Raw genomic sequence first — 24,489 nt, 5'->3', positions numbered from 1 at the left:
CACCCACTGATGGCGTCTCTGAGCCTCTGCTTGCATACACAGACAGAAATCTGCCTCCTGAGTAAATGAAAATTGGTGTTGATCAAAGTGGTATGCCGAAAGCAGCCTGAAGAAGCATCACCTACTGTACACTCCAAACAGTATTCACATAAAGATATAGAAATCACCAACAGGTGCACAAGCACTAATGTATTATATTGTATTGTGACAAAATCACTGGAATAGTGGTGGAAGGCAGATAGATTTGCTGCAGGTTTCTTACCAATGTGTTTTAAAACCCCATGAATATTTTGTTGGTTCTGCTGAAAGTTTTTGGGTTTTGGTAAGATTAGGGTCCTGGGTTTGGATGGGTGAAGAGAGGGCGGGTTCTCCATCCATTTAGGCCAAGTTCAGGTCTTTGGGCTATTAGCCTCACAGAAGGCTAATTAGGACTTTCAGGTGTGTGTTAAAAGGCTGTCAGCCTGATCATCTGTATCTCACACTGCCTGGGGAAAGAGGAGAGATTATGGAGTCTCTGTGATACAGAAACCTGATTTGGAAAATCAGTGAGCTGTGCCTGGTAAATGTCTCCTCACGTTTTTTATTTTGTGAATTAGGTATTAAGTAAATTCAAATGAAAAAATTAAGTAAATGTTGCAACCGTCAGAATTTGTATTGAGACACCCACTGATGGCGTCTCTAAACCGCTGCTTGCATACACAGACGCAACCGTCAGGCAGAAATCTGCCTCCTGAGTAAATGAATAGGTTTTGGAAAAAGGGAAAAATGATTGGTCTTGGGTGGCGCACTGATACAAATAATTGTACACTTAAAATATAACTTTTAATTGCATATAATTAAAAAGCCTATAACTGTGAAATATTAAAACAAATAAAGGACAAGTAAAAGACAAAGTGCAACATACAATTATTAAAATCACATACTGCACCCACTGTGCTGTGTCTCTATACTGGATAATCAGATTCTGGGTACAATGACCTTGGATGAAAATATATACGTGCTGTCAGAATATTAATAATTCCACTTAAATGAACCTCAGTTCTGTCAATCAACTTAATTTAATATGGGCTCCTTAAGTGTGATATATTATATATACTTCTAGATACTATGTCAACTACGGGGTAGACCTGATGGGCTGAATACAACCTAATCAGCTCTTGCTTGTCAATAATATAATTGCACCACTGATGTGTGTTCCCCTCTCATTCACTCCCACAAAATTCGCTATGCAACTGTTATTCTAAATACTGATTGTTTCCTTGACATTAATACAAGCAGAGCCGTCTTAACAGCAGTGTGGGCCCCTGGGCACAGCAATGCACTGGGGCCCCTACCCATCCTCCAGCAGTAGGGGTGCTGTCAGCGGCAGCTTTGATGTCCCGCGGGCGGTAGGGGGTGTTCTATCTGTCCCTCAGCATGTAGGACCTGGAGAAATAATTTCTGCTAATTACTCCTTTACTGCACAGATGGGGCGGAGGGAGAACACTAAACTGTAGAAGGGGACATTGGGCTGAATGAAAGGGCCCTGGTACATGGCTTCCTGGGTAGTAGGGGATGTTTAATACGTAGGGGAGGGGTGGATAGTGGAGTGGGCTTAATAGTCATAATTTTCTGGTGGAAGGGCGGCTTGCTTGACTGCAGATAACTCAAGTTCCTGAAAATAGATTTCTTAGCTTTGAATGGGATAAAAAGCTAGAGAGTCCCACCTTTGAGTAGGTGCTGGGGACTTGGGGATCAGCGTTCAGGAGCCAGAGTAATCCACCGATGAAAATATAAACCTGCATATTGGGCGTGTGGAGCTGGAGCAGGGACCAGCTGCTGGAAGGCTGATATTTCAAGTTCTGGGCATAGTAGAGACAAGCTGCCAGTGTCCACCGAAAAGGTGAGAGTCTCAGTTTTTGGAATATACCATCATAAAAAAGTCAGACAGAACCCGAGATATCTGGCTGGGAAGAACAATTATCAGGCTAGGATGGGGACCACTGCTTTGAAGTCAGATATCTCCGGTTCCCCAGGGCCGATTTTAAAAAATCTGGTACCCCTGGAAAGAGGGGATCCTCAGCTATCAGCCTAGGGCCCTTTTACTCCTGGGGCCCTTGGGCAAGAGCCCATTGAGCCCATATGAAAAGACGGCCCTGAATACAAGGTGGATGCTTTACCACCAATGATGAGCATCAGTCGAGTTTATATTAGTAATTATATAAAGGTACAATGGGGGGTAATTCCAAGTTGATCGCAGCAGGATTTGTGTTAGCAGTTGGGCAAAACCATGTGCACTGCAGGGGGGCAGATATAACATGTGCAGAGAGAGATAGATTTGGGTGTGGTGTGTTCAATCTGCAATCTAATTTGCAGTGTAAAAATAAAGCAGCCAGTATTTACCCTGCACAGAAATAAAATAACCCACCCAAATCTAACTCTTTCTGCACATGTTATATCTGCCTCCACTGCAGTGCACATGGTTTTGCCCAACTGCTAAATAAAATCCTGCTGCGATCAACTTGGAATTACCCCCAATGTTGGTTAGCATTGTCAGACTCTGCTGTCAACGCTGCCCCATGTAATCCATTGTGCTATAGTATATGTGATATTATTTTTGTACTTCCCTCTTATTAATTGCTGTTGGCAGTTTGCCTATTCATACAGCTTGTCTGAGAACAAAACTGGTGTTTTGGCGGGCGTTCTCAGTCTCTGCCGTCAACGCTGCCACATATGATGCACTGTGCTGATATCCAGCACAATAACAAGGTTTCAGTGCACTCTTATTAATTGCTGTTGGCAAATTGCTTATTGATACAGCATGATTACAGTATGATTACAGTATTCCTTCTTATTCAGCTAGCGTTCTCAATCTCTGTTGTGAACGCTGCCTATTATAGTACAGTAAGGATGTGGTAGAACAGTTTGTGGTTCCTCAGCCGTATAGGAGAACCATGATGGACCTAGCTCATGGTCACATCACAACAGGACACTTAGGGGCTGATAAAGTTTTGCTGTCCCATTTGACAGGTAGCCATGGATCTGGTTAGGCCCTTGTTAAAGTCTGCTCAGGGTCATCAGTATATTCTTGTAATAGTGGATTATGCTACACAACATCCTGAGGCAATCCCTTTGTGTAATATGTCAACCAAGACAATAGCTACACAAGAGCTAGTGCATGTTAGTAGTGTGGGAATACCAAAATAAATTTTGACTGGCCAAGGTACCCATTTTATGTCTAGAATTATGAAGAATTATGCAAACTGTTTAATGTTACTCACCTGAGAACCTCAGTTTATCATCCCTAAATGGATGGGTTGGTTGAGAGGGTCTACAAAACCTTAAAAAGTATGATGAAATAGGTTATTGATAAGGATGGGAAAAACTGGAATTACTTATTGCCATATTTGATGTTTGCTATTAGAGCTGTATCTCAGTCTTCTACGGGATTTTCTCCTTTTGATCTGTTGTATAAGAGACATCCCATAGGGGTGCTAGATGTTGTTAAAAAGACATTGGAAGGGCAGTTTCAGGTCCCAGCTTGGAGTTACTCACACATGGCCTTCCTGTCATGCAGCCCTGTCCTGCTGGGGGTCCTACTTAGCAAAGATCAAGGTGCGTGTGTTGCTGGCAGGGCTTGGTGGTCTGGGAGCTGCAGGTGTCTTGCGGCATTCCCGCCACTTACAGACCTGTGCGCCACCATGTTGTCCAGAGTCAGCTGATAGCTGTCCACCAATGAGAACTGTAGTTTCAATCACCTGAGTGTGACCACCAACCCACTTGCAGGCCAGGGTATAAATATATCAATACCGGTTCCAGCAATTCCAGTTCCAGCCAGTTCTAGCAATACTGGTCCCAGCCTGGTTCCAGCAATACAGGTTCAAGCCCGGTTCTAGCAATTCTGGGTCCAGCCCAGTACCAGCAATACCAGTTCCAGCCTGGTTCCATCCCAGCTCCAGCAATACCAGTTCCAGCCCGGCTCCAGCCTGGTTCTAGCAATTATGGTTCCAGCCCAGTTCTAGCAATATTGGTTCCAGCCCAGTTCCAATATTTCTGGTTCCAGCCTGGTTTTAGCAATACCAGTTCTAGCCCGGTTTCAGCAATGCCAGCAATTCTGGTTCCAGCCCAGTTCTAGTGATACTGGTACAACCAGGTTCTAGCAATTAAGGTTTCAGCCCAGTTCTAGCAATACCAGTTCCAGCAATACTGGTTTAAGTCTGGTTCCATCAATTCCAGTTCCAGCCCTGACACAGCAATTACGATTTCAGCAATTTCCGGTTCCAGCCCGGTCACAGCAATTCCGGTTTCAGCAATTCCAGAAACTGTCCGGTCTCAGTAATTCCAGTTCTAATTCAGTTCCAGGGTTTCCATTATCAGTTCTACTCCCATTGTATCAATTCTCATTGGATCTCAACTGATCTCAGCTCCACTTTGTTCTATTAAGTGTCCACAGTGCACTCCCAACCCATGAACTCCTTCAAGCTCTCTGCATTATGACTTCCACTACCTTATGAAGAAAAACTATGGGGGTAATTCAGACCTGATTGTAGCAGAAAATGTGTTAGCAGTTGGGCAAAACCATGTGCACTGCAGGTGTGGCAGATATAACATTTGCAGAGAGTTAGATTTGGGTGGGTTATTTTGTTTCTGTGCAGAGTAAATACTGTCTGCTTTATATTTACACTGCAGTTTAGATTTCAGTTTGAACACACCCCACCCAAATCTACTCTCTTTGTACATGTTATATCTGCCCCCCCCCCCCCCCCCCAGCAGTGCACATGGTTTTGCCCAACTGCTAACAAATTTGCTGCTACGATCAGGTCTGAATTACCCCCTATACATATACGGCCATTTCTTTTACAAGCTTCTTGAGTACTTACAGAGAAGGCATCTGGACCTCCTGTGGAGGCACCAGAATCCCGAATTCTGACAGGCAGCCTACACCCTATAAATGTGTAGTTGAACATGTATTGCAGATGCAGGACAGGATTGTGGCCATTGTGCCCATTGTCAAGGAACATATCGAGCAGGCCCAACAAGCTCAACAGAGAATATATAATCGGAATTCCCACTGTTATTGAAGTAAAGGTGTCAGAGACACTGTCAGCTACTCAAATGAACAAGGATAAATAATTCCTCATTAGCAACAGGGATGTGTCCTCAGTGCTGCCTATCCAAATGACCATAATTAAGCATGACATAGTAACAGATCAAGGTCAACATAAAGCAATATCAAATTCCTGAAGCACAGCAAGAGGCTTTCTCTAAAGAGATAAAGAATATTCTAGAACTTGGTGTCATCACATAGTCTAACAGTGAATGGTCCAGCACCATAGTTCTAATTACAAAACCAGATGACAGTCTACACTTCTACAATGATTTTTGAAAGTTTAATGCAGTGTCCAAGTTTGATGTGTACCCCATGCCCCATATGGATGAGTTGATAGAAAGGCTAAAAACAGCCAGATATCTCACCACACTGGACCTGACAAAAGGTTACTGGCGAATACCATTAAGTGACAGGGCGAAAGAAACAAACAGTTTTCTCTGTTCCAGAAGGGCTGTTTCAGTATAGGATGTTGCCTTTTGCATTGCATGGGGCCCCAGAAACCTTCCAATGTGCAATGTATACAATTTTGAATCCTCAAAGGCAGTATGCCGCTGCCTATTTAGATGATGTGGTAATCCACAGTACAAACTGGAAGTCTCACTTAGGTGGTCATTCTGAGTTGATCGCACGTAACAACTTTTTGCTACTCGTGCGTTCAACTTGACGCCGCCTATGGGGGAGTGTATTTTAGCATAGCAGGGCTGCGATCGCTTGTGCAGCCCTGCTATGCTAAAAAAGTTTCCTGCAAAACAAGACCAGGGTCAGACCTACTTACCCTGTGTGACGGATCCAGCGACGAAGGTCCCGTGATTGACGTCAGACATCCTCCCTCCAAACGCCTGGACACACCTGCGTTCATATCTCCATGCCCATAAAACGGTGAGTAGATGCCCTGGAACGCCTCCACACTGTCAATCTTCTTGCGATCACACTAACGATCACGTTCTTCCTTCTTCTGGTCAAAATTGAGGCTATCCAAAACTGGCCCCATTCAGTAAATAAAACACAGGTGAGAGCCTTCTAGGAGATCACTGGGTATTACAGATGGTTTATTCCTAATTTTGCCACCACAGCAGTTCCTTTATTAGACCTTACCAAAGATAAACAATCAAATATGGTGAAATGGACCCTGATTCAGAAAAAAACAGTTCAGGCATTACGTGGCATTATATAAACAGATGTTTCAGATGGATGCCTCAGAGGTAGGGGTAGGTGCTGTGTAGTCTTAAAACGGAGAAGGGGAAGAGCACCCCTTTATTTATTTGAGTAGAAAACTCAATGAACCTGAGAAGAGTTACTCTATTGCTGAAAAAGAGGCCTTGGCCATTGCATGGGCATTAGACACCTTGAGGTATTATCTCTTAAGCAGATGGCTTAAACTAGTGACTGGCCAAAGTGGCAAACGCAGGTTTTCTAGAGGGGGGTTTCCAAATGAAGTCTACAATCTCCCACTCTGTGGAACATTAGAGCAAGTGTGGGAGTCAGGGGGAGCAGCAGAAGAATCTAGTAACGTGTTAGGGTTTCCTGCTCTGTGCTGCCACGTCGTCATGGCAACCAGGAGACAAGTGCTAGCAGAGTAACCTGAGCGTAGCTGATACTCCGGTTCGGGTCTTTTGCTGTGCAGTGGTTACAGGCTCTGTGCACGGCAGGGGATCCGGTGCTGGTTTTTGTGCTCACAGTCTGTGAGGTCTGACCTGCTATATAAACCCTCTTCTCAGGTTAGGCAGATGCTGCTGAATCTTTGTTGGTTAGTCAGTTCCTGAAAGCTAGCTAGTACTGTGTAAACTTTGTATTTGTTTGTTGCTTACTGCAAATAGGCCTTGGGATTTGGTATTACACTCTGCCAATCCAGACCTAGCAGTAAGACTGGAGTCAGTCGTTTAACCTGCTGGGGTTCTTTTGCTACTCTGTGAACCTAGCAAGTTTGCGGCTGTATTCTCCGACTTGCCTGCCAAAATCCTTTCTCACTGTGCAAGGTGTTCAGGTGTCAGTTTAGTGGCAGTAAACTGAACCAGTGCACTGCAAGTGAGGACTAGGATTGTGGAGACTCTCCTTGTGTCTATTATTCCATCTCTGACCAAGGAGTTTACTGCCACACCCGTTGGTAACCCTTTAGGGTTTTGCTGTTGCCCTTAGCAACAGCATTTCGGGTTCTCTACGTATTAAATCACAACATCTCGCTTCTTTCCATCTGAGCATTCCTAATACTAGGGAGACACCCAGTTTCTTAGCCTTTGGGCTTCTCTGTTCACTTTGTGTTTATTTTGTTACCCTATCACCTTCTGTGTATGTAATGTCATATTCCCCAGTATGTCTGTGAGTTCATTTGTTTTGCATCCCTCTCCGTTCAGACACCAGTACATTCCTGCTGGCACTGGTGTGCATAACATATTCAGCAGCCCAATACTCCTGTTGAAATTTTGTGGGAATATGGAGCATACCCCTCAAAATACTTTGCAACAGGTGGTCGATCAGGTGCAGGTCCTGACTCAACAATTTAATGATTTGTCCATTAAAATGCACACCTCGCAGGCCGCTGGCGGAGCTCCCGCAGCAGCAGTACCTTCAGGGGTTAAGGAGCCGAAAGTAAATCTCCCGGATCGTTTTTCTGGAGATCGCTCGCAGTTCTTTTGTTTCAAGGAGAGCTGCAAGCTATATTTCCAACTTAGGCCTCAGTCTTCTGGGTCGGAGATTCAGCGGGTGGGCATAGTGATTTCCTTGCTACAAGGAGACCCACAGGTCTGGGCATATGGGTTGCAGCCTGACTGTCCGTCGCTTAAAAGTGTTGATGCTTTTTTTACGGCACTGGGCATGTTGTATGATGACCCTGACAAGACGGCCTCAGCCGAGGCTCAGATTTCGATCCTTAAGCAAGGGCGAAGGCCAGTTGAGGTTTATTGTACGGAGTTTCAGGGGTTGGCCCATGATACCCAGTGGAATGACCCAGCCCTGAGACACCAGTACCGAAGAGGTCTTTCTAACCAGTTAAAAGACCAACTGGTACAATATCCCTTGCCTGATAGCTTGGATCAGCTCATGCAGTTATCCATTCTGGTGGATAGACGGCTGAGAGAGCGCAGGCTTGAAAGGGAGACCGAGGTTTCCTTCTTTCCCAAGGGAACCTCAGACTCTGAGGAATTTTCCGAGGAGCCTATGCAGATTGGGGCTACCCGCCTCTCGTCGCGTGAGAAGACGCGGAGGAGACAGCAGGGGTTATGTTTGTACTGTGGGAATAAAGGTCATGTGGTAGTATCATGCCCAGAAAAGCCAGAAAACTTCAGGGCCTGAGGGTGATGGGAAATATCCTGTCAGGCCAGAAGTCAGAATTTCCCAAGAAGACTTTTATCATTCCGGTGACCTTGAAGATCCTCGGTCAAACTGTCAAGACTGAGGCCTTTGTGGACAGTGGGGCCGACGGGGTTTTTATGGACCGCCAATTCGCCCTGAAACACTCTGTTCCCTTAGTACCCTTGGCATCGGAAATTGAGATTTGTGGGTTAAACGGGGAACCATTATCCCAGGGTAAAATTACCTCTTGCACTAGCCAGATTTCTTTGTTTATTGGAGCCACACACTCTGAAAAATTGTCCTTTTATGTGACTGTCTGTACTTTTGCCCCATTGGTGTTGGGGTTACCCTGGTTAAGGGCCCACAATCCTCAATTTGACTGGGTCTCTGGGGAGATTCTTAGTTGGGGTACTGATTGTTTCAGGAGTTGCTTGAGCCTTCCAGTCAGGCTTTCGCAGCTAAGTTTGCCAGGATTGCCAGGATGTTATGCAGATTTTGCGGACGTGTTCTCCAAAAGAGTTGCAGAGGTACTACCTCCCCATCGCCCCTATGACTGTGCCATTAATTTGTTGCCGAATGCTAAGCTTCCCAAGAGCAGGTTGTACTCCCTGTCACGTCCTGAGACTCAGGCTATGGCAGAGTACATTCAGGAGAACTTGGCTAAGGGATTTATCAGACCTTCACAGTCTCCAGTTGGGTCGGGTTCTTCTTCGTGGGTAAAAAGGACTGTTCATTGCGACCCTGCATCGACTTCAGGGAATTGAACCGTATCACGATTAAAAACTCATACCCACTGCCTCTCATTTCGGTCTTGTTTGACCAGCTTCGTACTGCCACCATTTTTTCTAAGATTGACCTACGCGGTGCGTACAATCTAATCCGAATAAGAGAGGGGGATGAATGGAAGACTGCCTTTAATACCCACTCAGGGCATTATGAATATTTGGTGATGCCTTTTGGGCTCTGTAATGTCCCGGCAGTCTTCCAGGACTTCATGAACGATGTGCTCAGGGAATATTTGGATAGATTCTTAGTTGTATACTTAGATGACATCCTAATCTTCTCCCATTCCCTGGAGGAACATCGGAAGCATGTACGCTTAGTCCTCCAGAAACTCAGAGACCACCGGCTTGGGGCGAAGCTGGAGAAGTGCGAATTTGAAATTCAGCAAATCGCATTTCTAGGATATATTATCTCCCCAGAAGGTTTCCAAATGGAGGGTTCCAAGGTACAGGCAGTCCTGGATTGGGTGCAGCCCACTAGTTTGAAGGCGCTTCAGCGTTTTCTGGGCTTTGCGAATTTTTATAGACGATTTATCGCTGGATTTTCGTCTATAGTGGCGCCCTTGGTGGCACTCACTAAGAAAGGGGCGGATGTTGCTCACTGGTCTTGTGAGGCCAAAGCGGCTTTTGCCCGTCTCAAAAGGGCATTTGTCTCGGCCAAGGTGCTGCGACACCCAGATCCAGAGCGTCCTTTTGTGGTGGAGGTGGATGCCTCTGAGATGGGTATTGGGGCAGTGCTCTCTCAGATGGGGGTGTCTGATAATCGCCTTCATCCCTGTGCTTACTTTTCCCGTAAATTTTCGCCTGCCGAGATGAATTATGACATGGGTAACCGGGAATTGTTGGCTATTAAGGATGCACTCGAGGAGTGGAGACACTGGCTTGAGGGGGCTAAGTTTGTGGTCTCAATTCTCACCGACCATAAGAATTTGGCATATTTAGAGTCAGCGAAGTGCCTCAATGCCAGGCAGGCACGATGGGCTTTGTTTTTTGCTCGCTTTAATTTTTTGATAACATATCGCCCTGGGTCAAAAAACATCAAGGCTGATGCGCTCTCGCGGAGTTTTGCTCCAATCCAGGAGACCACCGAGGAGCCATTGCCCATTGTGTCCCCATCATGTATTAAAGTGGGCATTACCCAGGACCTCTTGTCATTAGTCCTTAGAGCACAGGAGCAGGCTCCTCCAGACCTTCCGGTAGGTCTTTTGTTTGTGCCTCCTAGATTAAGACAGCGAGTGTTCCTGGAATTCCATGCCAAGAAGTCGGCAGGTCACCCGGGTATTGCCAGAACTCAGGAGTTGCTATCTAGGGCGGTGTGGTGGCCCTCGGTGGCTAGGGATGTGGATCAGTGGGTTCGGGCATGTGACATCTGTGCCCGAAATAAGACTCCTAGAGGGGTTCCTGTTGGCCCATTACATCCACTCTCTATTCTATCTAAGCCATGGACCCACATTTCAATGGATTTTGTGGTGGACTTGCCCAAATCCTCGGGGATGACAGCCATCTGGGTTGTCGTTGACAGGGTTTCGAAGATGGCGCACTTCGTTCCATTGGTTGGGCTGCCATCGGCCAGACGCCTGTCTGAATTATTTATGCTGCATGTTGTGCGCCTCCACGGCTTGCCACTTGATGTGGTCTCTGACCGCGGATCCCAGTTTGTGGCCAAATTCTGGAGGGCATTTTGTTCCGATCTCCAGATTTCTGTCAGCTTGTCGTCAGGCTACCATCCGCAGTCTAATGGGCAGACTGAAAGGGTGAACCAGTCCTTGAAGTAGTTCCTCAGGTGTTATGTCTCCAAGTGTCAGACTGACTGGGTTGCTCATCTGTCCATGGCGGAGTTTGCCTATAACAACGCGGCTCACTCTGCTACAGGGATCTCTCCCTTCCTTTGTGTGTATGGGCATCATCCTAAGGCCAATTCTTTTGACCCCCTGGACTCCACGCCTGGTGGTTCCTCTGTGGTTTCGGTCCTTAGAGGTATTTGGAGGAAAGTGAAGAAAGCCCTTGTGTCTGTGTCATTAGTGACCAAAAGGGTTTTTGATAAGCGGAAAAGACCCTGCAGCTTCAAATTAGGAGACTTCGTCTGGTTGTCTACCAAGAATTTGAAGTTGAGACAGCCATCTCATAAGTTAGGCCCCCGGTTCATCGGTCCTTATAAGATCACTAGGGTTATCAATCCGGTGGCATTTCAGTTAGATCTACCCCGTTCTTTGGGTATCAATAAAACATTTCATTGTTCCCTTTTAAAATGGGCGATTAGTAATCCTTCTTCCAGTGGAAGACCTTCCCCTCTTCTGATACGTGGCCAGAGGGAGTTTGTTGTTGAAAGGATTCTTGACTCCAAGATGGTTCGGGGTCGGCTGTCATTTTTGGTGCACTGGAAGGGGTATGGCCCGGAGGAGCGGTCGTGGGTGCGCAGTTGTGATCTTCATGCCCCCAGACTGTTACGCTCTTTCTTCTCGCAGTTCTCCGATAAACCCGGTGGTAGGGGTTCTTTGACCCCTCGTCAGAGGGGGGGTACTGTTAGGGTCTCCTGCTCTGTGCTGCCACGTCGTCATGGCAACCGGGAGACAAGTGCTAGCGGAGTAACCTGAGCGTAGCTGATACTCCGGTTCGGGTCTTTTGCTGTGCAGTGGTTACAGGCTCTGTGCACGGCAGGGGATCCGGTGCTGGTTTTTGTGCTCACAGTCTGTGAGGTCTGAGTGGGGCGTGGACAGCACCTGCTATATAAACCCTCTTCTCAGGTTAGGCAGATGCTGCTAAATCTTTGCTGGTTAGTCAGTTCCTGAAAGCTAGCTAGTACTGTGTAAACTTTGTATTTGTTTGTTGCTTACTGCAAATAGGCCTTGGGATTTGGTATTACACTCTGCCAATCCAGACCTAGCAGTAAGACTGGAGTCAGTCGTTTAACCTGCTGGGGTTCTTTTGCTACTCTGTGAACCTAGCAAGTTTGCGGCTGTATTCTCAGACTTGCCTGCCAAAATCCTTTCTCACTGTGCAAGGTGTTCAGGTGTCAGTTTAGTGGCAGTAAACTGAACCAGTGCACTGCAAGTGAGGACTAGGATTGTGGAGACTCTCCTTGTGTCTATTATTCCATCTCTGACCAAGGAGTTTACTGCCACACCCGTTGGTAACCCTTTAGGGTTTTGCTGTTGCCCTTAGCAACAGCATTTCGGGTTCTCTACGTATTAAATCACAACATCTCGCTTCTCTCCATCTGAGCATTCCTAATACTAGGGAGACACCCAGTTTCTTAGCCTTTGGGCTTCTCTGTTCACTTTGTGTTTATTTTGTTACCCTATCACCTTCTGTGTATGTAATGTCATATTCCCCAGTCTGTCTGTGAGTTAATTTGTTTTGCATCCCTCTCCGTTCAGACACCAGTACATTCCTGCTGGCACTGGTGTGCATAACATAACGACCCTGGACATTAATGTACACGTTGGTCTTCTTATACACTGGATACTGTATGGAATATAGTATTATTATTTTTCACTATAAATGATCTCTAGTATATTATATTAACAAATATAGAAAACCACAGCACTCGCCACCCCAGAAGCGGGGTGCAGTGTCTGCACTCACCACTCATAGGGTGGGGTGCATGCAGCCCATGGCCACTTACCCAAATACATACAAAATAGAGAATTCAGCACTCACCATAGCAAGCTCACTTGTCCTCACAACATCAATAAATAAATAAATGATGGGGGTTTAGTTGGTGGATTGGCCAATGCACGGAAGCCTGCATACCGATTTTCAAGGTACCCCACCTTCATGCAGGTCCTACACTATCACAAAGCCTAAAGAATTAAAACCTGGCAACTGTATCACATATAATATAACTGCAAATATGCCCACTAGGTTTAATGTATGCCTGCCACATATCTAGTGGCTTTTAAAGGCATACTAGTCACCTGACACAGCCGATAAATTACTAAGGAGCAGCTGACACAGGTTTAGAACAATTAAGATTACACAGGGGTGCATGAAAAGGCCTGTGACCATGGTTAATAAGAGTTAACCAAAGATTAACCCCAAAATATACAAACAAATATAGAAAACCACAGCACTCACCACCCCAGAAGCGGGGTGCAGTGTCTGCACTCACCACTCATAGGGTGGGGTGCATGCAGCCCATGGCCACCTACCCAAATACATACAAAATAGAGAATTCAGCACTCACCATAGCAAGCTCACTTGTCCTCACAACATCAATAAATAAATAAATGATGGGGGTTTAGTTGGTGGATTGGCCAATGCACGGAAGCCTGCATACCGATTTTCAAGGTACTATATTATATATTATCTTATGTATAGTAAATAAGTGGTCAGGAAAAGGTTAAATATACCATAATTAATGAATATAAAAATATAATAGAACCAGTACTGCACTTTCTAAGCACACATTCTCCCGCCTCATGGTGAGGCTCCTGTCTCTTCTTCCTAGTAGCTGCTCTCTGGTCTGATTGAGGTCTGGCACTGGTCTGGCACTGATTGAGGACTCAGATCCACACACACAGCAAACTTGGTAGAAAAAACTGCTATCACTGGGCAAACTAGTGACTGGCCATGCTTTGTTAAAATGTATGTCTGTAAATAAAAGGCAGAATACCAGAGCAATAAGGTGGTTTTTAGCCTTGCAAGACTTTATGCTTACTGTGGAACACAGGAAATGTGTGGTACTGGTTAGAGTACCTTTCCTGCGCACTGAGCGGTGTTTACTTGGTCAGTGTTGCGAGCAGCTGAGTAAAGATATTGGTGACCCTTCCAATGTTGTACGAATAGGTTAATAGTATTAATTAGTGCTCAGCTGTAACATAGTGGACTTAGGGGATGATTCAGCCATGGGTGAGGGGGAAGGGGGCGTAGACGTGTCCTTTTTAGGGAGTGGTCTGGCGAATGGAGGTCTGTCTAAAGCGTTTTCGGGGCGGCTGTTTAATGTCACATCCAGCTGCTGTGAAACAAAAGATGGCACCGGACAGCCAGGCTGAACAGCCAGGGGTCGTCCTCTATTCGATGGGTTTGCAATTTGAATTGCAAATGCATCATGGGGCAGCACAACACACAGCCTTGCATTGTACTGGGCGGCCCCTAGCATGTGAGTATATGGATTTTGCTGTAGTAGCAAGATCTGAGTCCATCTCTGAATAGCCCCCATTGTGCAGTTTGACAGTATGAAAACAATAAATGCAATATAAGAGGATGACCTTATTTTAAAAACATCAGTGCCCAGAATTATCAAGCCTTGAAGAGTGATAAATTGCACGGTATTAAAGTACCAGCCAATCAGCTCCTAACTGTCATTTTTCAAACACAGCCTGTAACATGGTAGCTAGGAGCAGATTGGCTGGTACTTTATCTCCATGCAAGTTATCACTCTCCAAGGCTTGATAAATCTGGGTACAAGTTTTTACTAAGCAATCCAAAGAATAAATGTAGAACTCTGAGCATGCATTTACAAGTAAGGACAATTAAAGCTAAAATAAAATTACTAAAACACTGCAATGTTCCATATTTGTTACATTTGTGTAAGAAGAAAAATCATGCATACAATGTGAAATTATCATGCATTAATAACACGTGGTTTATAAACATGGAAGCATACAGCAAAAATATTTTTTATTTTTATTTTGATAGCAATTGAAACAAAGTTGCCAACAGTGTGATTAGTTTGTTTCTAATCTGTCCTGCACTGACATCTGTTGGTGAGAGTTAATATACACTTTTGATATTTCAATGGAAGATATGAAAAACCCTGATACGCTTACGTCTGGGTTTCTGTGTGAAACAGATGTCCTATTGGTGGTGTAAATTGTCTTTGTAGGTTGATGATCACAGGTGCTTTTGGATGAGGTTCTGTAATTAGCATTAATTAGCCTGCTCTGTGTACAGACTCCACACTAGATTGCCCACAGTCTGAGGAAAGGATTGGCCGGCTGATTCAGAAAAAAACATTTCAGGCATTAAAAGTGGCGTTATATAAACAGATGTTTCAGATGGATGCCTCAGAGGTAGGGGGAGGTGCTGTGTAGTCTTAAAACTGAGATGGGGAAGAGCACCTCATTATTTATTTGAGTAGAAAACCCAATGAACCTGAGAAGAGTTGCACTATTGGTGAAAAAGAGGCCTTGGCCATTAAATGGGCATTAGACACCTTGAGGTATTACCTCTTAAGCAGATGGTTTAAACTAGTGACTGGCCATGCTTTGTTAAAATGTATGTCTGTAAATAAAAGGCAGAATGCCAGAGCAATATGGTGGTTTTTAGCCTTGCAAGACTTTATGTTTACTGTGGAACACAGGAGATGTGTGGTACTGGTTAGAGTACCTTTCCTGCGCACTGAGCGGTGTTTACTTGGTCAGTGTTGCAAGCAGCTGAGTAAAGATATAGGTGACCCTTCCAATATTGCACAAATAAGTTAATGGTATTAATTAGCACTCAGCTGTTACATAGTTGACTTAGGGGATGATTCAGACCTGGATGCTGCTGCGCATATACATGCAGCTGCCACATCCAGAGGGTCTGCGCACACGCAGCAGCTATTGTGCATGTGTGCGACCCTTCACCATGCAAACGCATCATGGAAGGATGCAATCGCATAGTGATTGACAGCAGCAGCCATGGGGGGGGGTGTCGACGTGCCTTTTTCAGCAATTGGTCTTGTGAACGCAGCCATATCTAGAGTCTAACACCTAGCATATGTATTGTGGAGGGAGCCTGTCCTAGCGTGTCTGTGCTGGTGTACAGGATGGGTCTGCGGGTTGTCAGTGTGTCTCCGGACTGGTAGTCTGTTAATTTGTCCTCGGCCTGCGGCAGCGTCCCCAACCTGCTGAAGGCCAGGGACACAGCAACATATTTCTAGATGGCACAGAACTCCAAGGGGTCTATTCGTGAAGCGGTGAAAAGTCCTTTCTCAGTGATAACTGGGCTTTTCACTGCTTTCTCCTATTCACAGAAGGGGTTACCGTGGAGAAATCTCAGATTTCTGTGCCCTTGATTAGAATATATATTGCTATCCAATACATCCCATATATCGGCTCCTCGGTACATACCAGAATGAGTAAGGAAGGACGGAGCGACATATCCATACAGAAGGGCCGACGTCAGTAGTGACTAAGGGGACCAGCAAATTGGGTATACACACAGCGATATGCCCAATATGAAAAATCTAAAGAAACCGCTATGTATACATCTCCAAGCTCTAAATTGTGAGTCAAGTACACCCCATTTTTTATTTGTTGAGTGTGAGTCCATGGGGAAGTTAAAGATACCGTGATATGTGTCATGTATTATTAAAGGATGTGAGTACGGTACGCAGTATATGTTCAGAGGGGCAGCCCCTGCACCCTCTAGGGATTTCAGCCGCTGGCGCATGCCCAGAGGGACCCACCACCTGACTTCACTCTGCACAGAGGGAAATGCAGGAGAAGACGGCACCGCTGGAGCCCAATATACCAATTGCTACTTACCAAAGCTATATATCGCATCAAACTCATGCGATGTATAGTGATAAGTAACAAATAATTTTTTATTTTGTACAAGAATAGACCCCCGAGAAACAAGTTTTAGATCCATGAGCCAAATCCCTATAAATTGCTCAGCAACATAAATCTACAGTTTGTGCTGCTGCACAGGTCATGGATCAATCGGTTGACAATGTCTAGGTCAACACCAAATGGTCGACTTGCATAAGGTTGACATGGTCAAAATGTAAACCGGGTTGACAGGTCAACATGACAATGTTCGACACATGAAAAGGTTGACATGAGTTTTTACTGATTTTTTCCTCCAAATTTACCTTTCAACACCAATAAGTGCACCGCGTCCCCTCACATGACTCACTTCATGTTAAAGTATCCCAACGTTCCAGGAGCCCCAACAGTAGCCACCCCCTAGGCTATTACCTGGGTGACTAGTTCACCATCAGGAGCCATGAATTCTGTTCCCAGCAGAGTTTTAAGCCAAGTGCTGCTGATTACCTGCATGTTGTTCCCAGCAGTCTGCAACATCTGAACCAGAACTCCTTAACACATAACAATCCAGGTTACCAGGTGGTGAGTATTGCCTCTCAACTGTGGCACTATGGCCTCCTTGCCACAACAGACATAAGGCAGATTCATCTAAGATCTGCAAAATTCAGTTCTATCATTAGAAACTATATAACAGCATTGCTTCAGTTATATAAGTAATATTAAGTGATCTGATAATAAGTGATCTTATAACATTTGATTATCACAGTAAGTAGACCAAAATTGCCTTAATAAATAACTTTAAAGGGGAACCATATTTGCATCATATATTATAACAATAGCACTTATTATCGAACTCTGCTGAGATTTTTGGACTCTGCTGGGACCCTTGTATTTGTGTAATATCTATTAATAAATCTTTAAACCAGTGAACCTTGCATGGGTATATATGAATTAATACAACTGCCTGACACAATAGGATTTTCAATACCATCCATACAAATAAATTACATTGTACATAATATCTGATACTGTTGGTTGCAAATTGTTACAAGTTATAAGTCAGGCTTTCAGTCACCCATACAGTTTGGATGAATTGGTACACTGTGTTTAACATTTGACATTGTTTCCAGACAGAAAAAAACCTCTCTCTCATATTTTCTTTCATTTTTCTTATCACAAATGAGGCCGTACCAATGACCTATACAGTAGCAGTATTACTTCTTTCTGCTGCTGATTCCTCTCTCTATGCAGTCAAGCATCTGACTAGCCTTCCTCATTGCTTTGTTACATTGCTTACCTGCCTTTAAGTCACCTGAAATAGTGACTCCTAGATCCCTTTCCGCCTCACTAGTTTCCAGTATAGTGCCATTAATACTATATTTAGCCTTTGGATTTTTGAGACCCAAGCGCATGATTTTGCATTTCTTGGCATTGAACTGTAATTGCCATACTCCTGACCATTCCTCTAGTCTACCTAGGTCCTCAATCATTTGTTTTACCCCTCCTGGTGTGTCTACCCTGTTGCATACCTTTGTGTCATCTGCCAAAAAAGCATACTTTCCCTTTAATGCCATTAGCATTGTCACCAACAAAGTTATTAATAAGCACTGGTCAAGTACAGATTCCTGGAGTACTCCACTGGTAACATTTCCCTTCTGTGAATGCACTCTATTTTCTACAACTCTCTGTTTTCTATCCCGCAACCAAGATCTTATCCATTCAACAATCTTAGTATCCAATCCCAAGCTTTTGACTTTATTTAGCAGTCTGCAATGTGGAACATTGTAAAAAGCCTTACTGAAGTCTAGATAAGCTATATCCACCTTTAACATGTAGTAAAAATACAATAAGCTCCATTTCCGCATACTCTTATCATTAATGTAATCAATACATTAGTCAAAGTTAGGAAAGAAAATTAAAACGTTTTTTTTATTCAAATGTGTGGTGCTAAAGGGGTAATGCTGTAGGTTGGACTTTGTAGTCAAGTTTATATTTTTGCACAGAGTGCATGTAAGGAATCCCTGCTTCTCTGTGTATCAAGGATACTTCCAAATTGCAGTCATGTCTGTAGAGTGGAATGAAGAATCATTTAACAGAATTAACAAGTATATGTAAAATGTCAGATATCTTATCAAAGGTCAATAAATCAGACATAGGCCCTGATTCTGGTATGTTTGTTTGGTATTGCAAATCAGCAGGAAAATGGCTGTGCACTACCATACAACTGAAATGCTAAAGCAGCATCTGCGATCTGAGTGCTGTGATCTAAGTGCTGCATCGGTCTTGATGGTTGTAGCCCTTTGCTACTCATATTGGCTGTAGGAACTTTTCTCCCCCCCCCCCCCCTTTTACAGTACGAACTGGTCCCCGCCCCCATTCTATCCACCAAATGCCACAACAATCATATTAATTATGATGCGACACAGCACCGTGCATGCATCCTGATGAGTCACAGTTGCGATTTTAGATGCAAACAGAGAAGTTTATTGAAAATGTGTGTTCCAACAAGGAGGTGGCTTAGTGCACACACAGTAACAGTGGTTGCATACTTAGATGCTCCTCCACTCACCTAGGAGGTCATGCCTGGATGGAGAAACTGCTCCTGCTCTAGGGATACTGCAAGTGTCAATGGTGTGACTGATGGTTCATGTAAACATGCAGTGATCAGTATTTCAGCATCTTCGGATGCTGATATTGGGCGTCTCAGTCCTTGCATATTCATATTCATAGATGTACACCAAGTTAGGTCTACTTAGTGGTGTGGGCATAAGGGCCAGATTAAGCCTTGGGGGTGCCTGGGGTACTTAAGACAGGGGGGGGCCTGGTGGAAGGGGGATGTATATTAGATTGTGCATACCTCCCAATATGACCCATTCCAGGGGGGACAAAATGCTCTCTACCTGGACTTCCTTACTATACGATTGGTGTGACCTGTGTTGAACTATTTCATTGATAAGAAAGGTATTTCAACACAGGTGATTACAATCATACATTAAGATGGAAGTCCAGGTAGAGAGCATTTGTCCATCCTGTTAAGGGTCATGTTGGAATGTAAAGATTGTGTATATAAAATTTAAACCAATGGCGTATATTAGATTTAAACTAATATTTTAATAATGCCTGTGTTCTGTTTATAACTCCACCTAATTGAGAGACAACTAGTTTATAAAATGTATTGTAGTGGAACAATGACAACTTAACCTTAAAATATTCATAGAAAAATAAAATCCATAATTTATCTTATCACATGCAAGTACTGCTTATACATTGGGACAGGACTTAGGAGGACTCTGTGTCTCTCACTCTAGACCAGGGGTGGGCAATTATTTCAGCTGGGGGGCCGCTTAACACTTCCAGCGAATATTCGAGGGCCACACACAAAATACTCAAAAAGAGTCCCCTTTTTACACATCATGGCAGACAGCGTGCCCTTTTTTACACATTACGGTAGACAGCGTCCCCTTTTTACACATTACGGCAGACAGCGTTCCCTTTTTCACACATTAAGGCAGACAGCGTGCCCTTTTTACACATTACGGCAGACAGCGCGCCCTTTTTACACATTACGGCAGACAGTGCGCCCTTTTTACACATTACGGCAGACAGCGTGCCCTTTTTACACATTACGGCAGACAGCGTGCCCTTTTTTACACATTACGGCAGACAGCGTCCCCCTTTTTACACATTAAGGCAGACAGCGTCCCCTTTTTAACACATTAAGGCAGACAGAAAAGAAAGAAAGAAAGAAAGAAAGAAAGAGAAAGAAAGAAAGAGAATTATACTTACTCTCTCCGCTGGCTCAGGCTCCTCGGTGCAGCTTATGCAGAGATTCCGGGCAAGGAGGAGGAGTGGGAGGAGGGAGCCGCAGCAGTGCTGTGTAATTGGTGGAGGCGCTGCTGCTGCTGTCCCTCTGCTTCACCATAGGCTGTTCTCCACCTCTGTGAATGCTGTTATGCGCTTCCCAGCATTCACAGCGGTGGAGGGCAGCCTAAGGTGAAGCAGAGGGACAGCAGCAGCAGCGCCTCCACCAATTACACAGCACTGCTGCGGTTCCCTCCTCCCCCTCCCTCCTCCTCCTCCCTCCTCCTTCTCCCCGTGCGCTCTTCTCCTCAGTCACTGGCCGCCACTCCTGCTCACTGTCCGCCCCCTCCCCCCCTGCCGCCCAGCGCATAACAGAGGAAATCCCGGTCAGCTGACCCTGTGACGTGACCGGGATTTCCTCAGCGGGAGCAGTGTAGCGCAATGACAAGTGGCTCAGCCTGTCGGGCCGCTTGTCATTGCACTCTGATGGGGCACAGTGGACCAGGCAGGATCGGTCCGTGGGCCGCATGTTGCCCACCCCTGCTCTATACCCTTAATAGATAACAGGTTACACAGGACCCAGACAAGGCGGGGAGGAGGAGAAGCAGGGATCCCTGTATCACTTACAGCTCTCTCCACCCTCCTAATTCTCCTTTGTTGGAAAGCTCCATAGATAGCTCATGAAACATGATACTCCTGTGTTTCTGCCTGCACTGCACACTGTCCTGCTCACTTTCTGGCTGCTTGGTTCTGCTGCTGCATAAGAGAGAAAGCTAGTGATGTCAGTGTGCTCAGGGCAGGGAGCCCCCTGACAAAGGGGAGTCCGGGGTACAGTATGCCCTGCAACCACCCCTTAATCTGGCTATGAGGGGAATATAGTCAGGGACGCAGAGATCCACGCTGGGCACCAATAAAGGGGGAGGCGTGGTTCAATAAAGTGGGTGTGACTACACCCTTTAATATGAAAATATATTAATAATAGGCCCCACATGCTCCACAAGGGGGGTGCCATTTCAACACATGGGGGTATGGGAGGGCAGGAGGGGCACAGGGGAGGGCACACACTTTCTTCCTTACTTGATCTGGAAGCGGGACCCTCATCCCCAGCCAGCACCATATTTCCAATAATATTTGGGAAGATGGGACTGGCCACTAGAGAGCAAAGACTCTAGCACAGTGCCAGAGCCTTTGCTTTCTATGTGCGGCACCATCTTCCCGAAGATATCACCGGGAAGATGGCAACGTCGCCGCCAGCCGTCTCAGCCCAGTATCCTTCCTCTTTCTAATAATGGGGGTAATTCCAAGTTGATCGCAGCAGGAATTTTGTTAGCAGTTGGGCAAAACCATGTGCACTGCAGGGGAGGCAGATTTAACATGTGCAGAGAGAGTTAGATTTGGGTTTGGTGTGTTCAATCTGCAATCTAATTTGCAGTGTAAAAATAATGCAGCCAGTATTTACCCTGCACAGAAATAAAATAACCCACACAAATCTAACTCTTTCTGCACATGTTATATCTGCGCCCCCTGCAGTGCACATGGTTTTGCCCAACTGCTAACAAAATTCCTGCTGCGATCAACTTGGAATTACCCCCAATATTCTATGTTTTAACTGCACATATTTTTTTTTAACCATCTTATAATTTTCTTTACAATATCTTCAAAATGAAAGCACATAGAGCATGACATTGTCATTATTAAATATAATATGTTCTCTGTATTTGTTTTTTCAACAGTGATGACTATTGTGACAAACATCCAGTAATTTACTACACGGTTTCCGGTAGAGCTACTTCATTAAATGGAAGTTTTAGAGTAAAACATGTCTGTGAAGATATCTTTTATGATCTTTATTGCACAGTTTTGCATTTCAACCATTTTGTTTACAATCTATAACAATGTGGACACTAATCGAGGACCACCTGAGCATACAAGAATCATCTTACTATGGACTTGGCCATTTGGTTCTAAATTTCCCCTTAATGACTGTCCACCATTCCTTAATATAAAGGGATGTTTGTTTACAGATAACAGAACATTGTTTTCTTCCGCTGATGCCGTTGTTATCCATCACAGAGACGTATGCTACTCTAAAAACCAACTTCCCCAGATGCCAAGACCACCCAATCAGTACTGGATATGGTTTAACTTGGAGTCCCCATCTCACAGCCCAAACTTACAGTTTATGGACAATCTCATCAATCTGACCATGTCCTACAGGGCTGACTCTGATATATTCTCTCCTTATGGCTGGTTGGAGGAGAATAAGGAAGAAGAGAACTTCACTATCCCACCAAAGACTAAGCTGGTGGCCTGGGCAGTCAGTAACTGGAACCCAAACTCTCGGAGGGTGCGCTATTATAACCAGCTTAAGAATAATTTATCTGTGGACATATATGGAAGACAGCATAAACCTCTGCCTAGAAACGAACATCAGCAAACACTTTCCAAGTACAAATTTTACCTGTCTTTTGAGAACTCAGCTCATGAAGACTACATTACAGAGAAACTGTGGAAAAATGCTTTTGCAAATGGTATAGTACCAGTTGTTATGGGCCCCTCTCGTGGAAACTATGAACGTTTCATTCCCAAAGACTCTTTTATTCATGTAGATGACTTCTCCACAGCCCAGGAACTGGCCACATATATTTTAAAGCTGGACAAAGATGACAAAGCCTACCAGCAATATTTCCACTGGAGGTCCAGACTTCATCCTTTTGCAGACACTAATTGGCAGACTGCTTACTGTAAAGTATGCAAAGCAATAAAAGAAGCTCCTAAACATAAGACTATTCCAAGACTTGGAGACTGGTACAAATGAGTTTTACATAATGATCATGGGAATGCCTGTTATCCCTGTTTTTCTATTTATTATATAACCAAAAACAAGCTGAAAAAATGCCAATTGAGGTTGTTAAAGCCTCTCATTTATTACTAATTACTTTATTGAGTGCCTGCCCATCTTCAATGAACAAATGTCTAAATAAATAACTTATTCATTTAAAACAAAGTATTGTGCCATATCAGTAAATTGCCTTTCTAAATCTGTGTCCTTTACCCAAGACTAGTGAACAGTTGTGATCTTAGTTTTAATACTTTTAATTTCAATATATTCTACTAGTGATTTTCTTACAAGTTTTCAGGGCCTAATTCACAGATGTATGCTAATGCCGCCACACGTGTGAGTTTGTACGCAGTGCCTGTGCAAAATTCTGCAAATGTTGCACCTGCCAGAATTTACATTGAGGCGCCCATTGACTGCTGCTTGCATACACAAACTCAGTCATTAGGCAGAGATCTGCCTCCTGAGTAAATGACAGTTGGCTTTGATGTGGTGTACAGAAAGCAGCCTGAATCACACGTACGTGAAAAAGAATCACCCAGACTCCAAACAGTATTCACATTATGGTATAGAAATCACCAACAGGTGCAGAAGCACTAAAGTATGATAACGTATCATATATATCAGTTCTCATTTTTTAAAACAATTGTTATCTCCAAGGAACCAGATCTTTTTGTGTGGATAAACTATGGTAGACCGGAGATTCCAGTTCCTTCCACAGTATCTCAAAATAAAACAAAATGTTGCACAATAAGGGGCGAAACACACGAGGCAGCTGGCGCCGCCCGGCAAACACCCGGCCGGCTTTAAACCGCTGCTGTGATGTAAAGACACATGCAGCGCAATGTGTCCTTACACACGGCACGGTCCCGGCCCGGCTGCCGGGTTGCAGACGGGTCTCACCACTGGCAGGTCCGGCTGCAGGGCGGGCGCCTGGCCGTCTTTGCAGCCAGTAAACCGTGTGTGTGAAGGGGAACTTTGACACACAATGGTTTTTTCCCAAGCCGTGTCTAATGCTGCGCATGCGCACAACATCACACACGGCTCAAAGCCGTCCCGTGTGACAGACTCTGCCGGTTTCTCCCGGATGGCAAAAAGCCGGACAAAGTTTGTCCGGCTTTTTGCCATCCGGGAAAAACCGCAGTGTGTGTTACAGCCCTAAATGTAATCCTGATATAGGACTATAGGTTAGACCAGCGGTTCCCAAACTTTCTT

At 44.7% G+C, this 24,489-nt stretch overlaps 1 protein-coding gene across 4 annotated transcripts; it reads left to right on the top strand.

The window, feature by feature from the left end:
- The first annotated feature begins 449 nt into the window (after positions 1 to 449).
- LOC134970003 (4-galactosyl-N-acetylglucosaminide 3-alpha-L-fucosyltransferase FUT6-like) lies at positions 450 to 23,442 on the top strand. 4 transcript variants are annotated; one of them, XM_063946121.1, is made up of 2 exons: positions 450 to 559; positions 22,169 to 23,442. In XM_063946121.1, the coding sequence occupies exon 2, from the start codon at positions 22,255 to 22,257 to the stop codon at positions 23,251 to 23,253; it is 999 nt and encodes a 332-aa protein (XP_063802191.1). In that variant the 5' UTR covers positions 450 to 559; positions 22,169 to 22,254; the 3' UTR covers positions 23,254 to 23,442. The 4 variants fall into 4 exon arrangements, with proteins under 4 accessions (XP_063802191.1, XP_063802192.1, XP_063802194.1 ...); XM_063946122.1 differs by lacking the exon at positions 450 to 559 and adding an exon at positions 15,076 to 15,173; XM_063946124.1 differs by lacking the exon at positions 450 to 559 and adding an exon at positions 15,197 to 15,322.
- The last annotated feature ends 1,047 nt before the right edge of the window (positions 23,443 to 24,489 follow it).

This window comes from Pseudophryne corroboree, chromosome 11 (assembly GCF_028390025.1).
Source record: "Pseudophryne corroboree isolate aPseCor3 chromosome 11, aPseCor3.hap2, whole genome shotgun sequence".
Lineage (NCBI taxonomy): Eukaryota > Metazoa > Chordata > Amphibia > Anura > Myobatrachidae > Pseudophryne > Pseudophryne corroboree.
Note: the sequence above shows the minus strand (reverse complement) of the source record. Positions and strands in the feature narration are given on the sequence as shown.

Excerpts from the sequence above, each read along its gene's own strand:
- LOC134970003 (XM_063946121.1), top strand. The coding sequence starts at position 22,255 with ATGTCTGTGAAGATATCTTTTATGATCTTTATTGCACAGTTTTGCATT.